This window comes from Oncorhynchus tshawytscha, unplaced genomic scaffold (genome assembly GCF_018296145.1).
Source record: "Oncorhynchus tshawytscha isolate Ot180627B unplaced genomic scaffold, Otsh_v2.0 Un_contig_9717_pilon_pilon, whole genome shotgun sequence".
In the NCBI taxonomy this organism is placed as follows: domain Eukaryota; kingdom Metazoa; phylum Chordata; class Actinopteri; order Salmoniformes; family Salmonidae; genus Oncorhynchus; species Oncorhynchus tshawytscha.
The window spans coordinates 3416-7664 of record NW_024606314.1 but is presented as its reverse complement, the minus strand read 5'-3'; the positions used below and the strand labels follow the sequence as shown (position 1 = coordinate 7664).

The window sequence follows — 4249 nt, the reverse complement described above, 5'->3', positions numbered from 1 at the left end:
CGCCCCCCTGCCGGTGCCTAACCCCAACCCACGCCCCCTGCCGGTACCCAACCCCCCCCCTGCCGGTGCCCAACCCCAACCCCACGCCCCCCTGCCGGTACCCAACCCCACGTCCCCTGCCGGTGCCCACCCCAACCCCACCCCCCCGGTACCTGCCCTGGTGCCCAACCCCAACCCGTCCCCCTGCCGGTACCCAACCCCGCCCCCTGCCGGTACCCAACCCCAACCCCACGCCCCCCCTGCCGGTGCCCAACCGTAACCCACGCCCCCCCTGCCGGTGCCTAATCCCGTCCCCTGCCGGTGCCCAACCCCCCACCCCCTGCGGTGCCCACCCCAGCCCCCCCCTGCCGGTACCCCACCCCCCTGCGGTAACCCCACGCCCCCTGCCGGTGCCCAACCCCAACCCCATGCCCCCTGCCGGTGCCCAACCCCAACCCCACGCCCCCCTGCCGGTACCCAACCGTAACCCACGCCCCCTGCCGGTGCCTAACCGTAACCCACGTCCCCTGGCCGGTACCTAACCGTAACCCCGCCCCCCCTGCCGGTGCCTAACCGTAACCCACGCCCCTGCCGGTGCCCAGCCCCACCCCATGCCCCCTGCCGGTCCCACCCCCCCTGCCGGTGCCACCCCCCCCTGCCGGTGCCTAACCGTAAACCCACCCCCTGCCGGTGCCTAACCCCAAGTCCCCCTGCCGGTACCCAACCCCAACCCCAGCCCCCCCCCTGCCGGTACCCAACCCCACCCCCCTGCCGGTGCCTAACCCAACCGCAACCCCCCCCCAAAGGTGCCTAACCCCAACCCGTCCCCCACCCAGCCCCAATCCCCCTGCCGGTGCCAACCGTAACCCCCGCCCCCCCGTCCCCGGTGCCTAACCGTAACCACGCCCCCCCTGCCGGTGCCCAACCCCCCCCCTGCCGGTGCCTAACCCCACGTCCCCCTGCAGGTGCCCAACCCCAACCCCACGCCCCCCTGCCGGTGCCCAACCCCCGCCCCCTGCCGGTGCCCAACCCCCCCCACGTCCCCCCCTGCCGGTGCCCAACCCCAACCCCCTAACGCCCCCCCTGCCGGTGCCCAACCCCAACCCCACGCCCCCGCCGGTGCCCAACCGTAACCCGCCCCCTGCCGGTGCCTAACCGTAACCCACGCCCCCTGCCGGTGCCTAACCGTAACCCCGCCCCCCTGCCGGTACCTAACCGTAACCCACGCCCCCTGCCGGTGCCCAACCCCAACCCACGTCCACCTGCCGGTACCCAACCCCAAGTCCCCCTGCCGGTACCCAACCCCAAGTCCCCCTGCCGGTACCCAACCCCACGTCCCCCTGCCGGTACCCAACCCCACGTCCCCTGCCGGTACCCAACCCCACGCCCCCTGCCGGTACCCAACCCCACGCCCCCTGCCGGTGCCTAACCTAACCCCAACCCACGTGCCCCCTGCCGGTGCCCAGCCCTAACCCCCTGCCGGTGCCCAACCCTAACCCACGCCCCCTGCCGGTGCCTAACCGTAACCCACGCCCCCTGCCGGTGCCTAACCGTAACCCACGCCCCCTGCCGGTGCCTAACCGTGACCCACGCCCCCTGCCGGTGCCCAGCCCCCACCCCACGCCCCCCTGCCGGTGCCTAACCGTGAACCCACGCCCCCTGCCGGTGCCTAACCGTAACCCACGTCCCCCTGGCGGTACCTAACCGTAACCCACGCCCCCTGCCGGTGCCTAACCGTAACCCACGCCCCCTGCCGGTGCCTAACCGTGATCCACGCCCCCTGCCGGTGCCTAACCGTAACCCCCCGCCCCCCCTGCCGGTGCCTAACCGTAACCACGCCCCCTGCCGGTGCCCAACCCCACGTCCCCCTGCCGGTGCCCAGCCCCAACCCCACGCCCACCTGCCGGTGCCCAACCCCAAGTCCCCCTGCCGGTGCCCAACCCCAACCCCACGTCCCCTGCCGGTGCCCAACCCCACGTCCCCCTGCCGGTGCCTAACCGTAACCCACGCCCCCCCTGCCGGTGCCTAACCCCTGCCGGTAACCCCACGCCCCCTGCCGGTGCCTAACCGTAACCCACGCCCCCTGCCGGTGCCTAACCCCAACCCCAGCCCCCTGCCGGTGCCCAACCCCACGTCCCCCTGCCGGTTGCCCAACCCCAACCCCACGCCCCCTGCCGGTGCCCAACCCCACGCCCCCCTGCCGGTGCCCAACCCCACGCCCCCTGCCGGTGCCCAACCCCACGTCCCCCTGCCGGTGCCCAACCCCAGCCCCACGCCCCCTGCCGGTGCCCAACCCCAACCCCCCGCCCCCGCCGGTGCCCAACCGTGACCCACGCCCCCCCTGCCGGTGCCTAACCGTAACCCCGTCCCCCTGGCGGTGCCTAACCGTAACCCACGCCCCCTGCCGGTGCCCTAACCCAACCACGCCCCCCCTGCCGGTGCCCAGCCCCAACCCCATGCCCCCCTGCCGGTGCCCAACCCCAACCCCCGCCCCCCTGCCGGTGCCTAACCGTAACCCAGTCCCCCTGCCGGTGCCTAACCGTGCCCAGCCCACGTCCCCTGGCCGGTACCTAACCGTAACCCACGCCCCCTGCCGGTGCCTAACCGTAACCCACGCCCCCTGCCGGTACCTAACCGTAATCCACGCCCCCCTGCCGGTGCCTAACCGTAACCCCGCCCCCTGCCGGTGCCCAACCCCAAGTCCCCCTGCCGGTTGCCCAACCCCAACCCCACGTCCCCCTGCCGGTGCCCAACCCCCGTCCCCCTGCCGGTGCCTAACCGTAACCCCGCCCCCTGCCGGTGCCTAACCGTGACCCACGCCCCCCCTGCCGGTGCCTAACCGTAACCCACGCCCCCCTGCCGGTGCCCTAACCCTGCGTAACCCACGCCCCCTGCCGGTGCCCAGCCCCCGTCCCCCTGCCGGTGCCCAACCCCAACCCCACGCCCCCCCTGCCGGTGCCCAGCCCCAACCCCACGCCCCCTGCCGGTGCCCAACCCCACGCCCCCTGCCGGTGCCCAACCCCACGTCCCCCTGCCGGTGCCCAACCCCAACCCCACGCCCCCTGCCGGTGCCCAGCCCCAACCCCTACGCCCCCCCCTGCCGGTGCCCAACCGTGACCCCACGCCCCCCTGCCGGTGCCTGGCCCGTGACACGCCCCCCTGCCGGTGCCTAACCGTAACCCACGCCCCCTGCCGGTGCCTAACCCCCCTGTAACCCACGCCCCCTGCCGGTGCCCAACCCCAACCCACGTCCACCTGCCGGTGCCCAACCCCAAGTCCCCCTGCCGGTGCCCAACCCCAAGTCCCCCTGCCGGTGCCCAACCCCACGTCCCCCTGCCGGTACCCAACCCCACGTCCCCCTGCCGGTGCCCAACCCCCGCCCCCTGCCGGTACCCAACCCCCGCCCCCTGCCGGTACCTAACCCAACCCCAACCCACGTCCCCCTGCCGGTACCCAACCCTAACCCCAAGTCCCCCTGCCGGTACCTAACCCCAAGTCCCCCTGCCGGTGCCCAACCCCACGCCCCCTGCCGGTACCCAACCCCACGCCCCCTGCCGGTACCCAACCCCAACCCCACGCCCCCTGCCGGTGCCCAACCCCAACCCCACGCCCCCTGCCGGTACCCAACCCCAACCCCACGCCCCCTGCCGGTGCCTAACCGTAACCCACCCCCTGCCGGTGCCTAACCGTAACCCCCCCCCCTGCCGGTGCCTAACACCACGCCCCCTGCCGGTGCCCAACCCCAAGTCCCCAACCCACGCCCCCCCCTGCCGGTGCCTAACCGTGACCCCGTCCCCCTGCCGGTGCCCAACCCCACGCCCCCTGCCGGTGCCCAACCCCCCCCCCTGCCGGTGCCTAACCGTAACCCACGTCCCCCTGCCGGTGCCTAACCGTAACCCACGCCCCCTGCCGGTGCCTAACCGTAACCACGCCCCCCTGCCGGTGCCTAACCGTAACCCACGCCCCCCTGCCGGTGCCCAACCCCACGCCCCCTGCCGGTACCCAACCCCACGCCCCCTGCCGGTACCCAGCCCCACGCCCCCTGCCGGTGCCTAATCAGTAACCCACGCCCCCCTGCCGGTGCCTAACCGTAACCCACGCCCCCTGCCGGTGCCTAACCGTAACCCACGCCCCCCTGCCGGTACCTAACCGTAACCCACGTCCCCCTGCCGGTGCCTAATCGTAACCCACGTCCCCTGCCAGTACCAGAAGATCTACAGGAGATATTTATCCTCTTCAGACCCAAAGAAAGCAGTGTGTACTCACCAGC

The 4249-nt window shown here is 73.5% G+C and overlaps 1 protein-coding gene across 1 annotated transcript; it reads left to right on the top strand.

Moving 5' to 3' along the window:
- Window positions 1-337: 337 nt before the first annotated feature.
- On the top strand, window positions 338-4035 carry LOC121842152 (basic proline-rich protein-like; the record flags this gene model as incomplete). Its single annotated transcript, XM_042312238.1, has 11 exons — window positions 338-482; window positions 786-841; window positions 945-1126; window positions 1289-1400; window positions 1446-1675; window positions 1862-2000; window positions 2089-2304; window positions 2426-2759; window positions 2885-3144; window positions 3256-3392; window positions 3476-4035. Coding segments are annotated over 11 exons (2371 nt in total), but the record flags the coding sequence as incomplete, so codon positions are not given.
- Window positions 4036-4249: the final 214 nt, after the last annotated feature.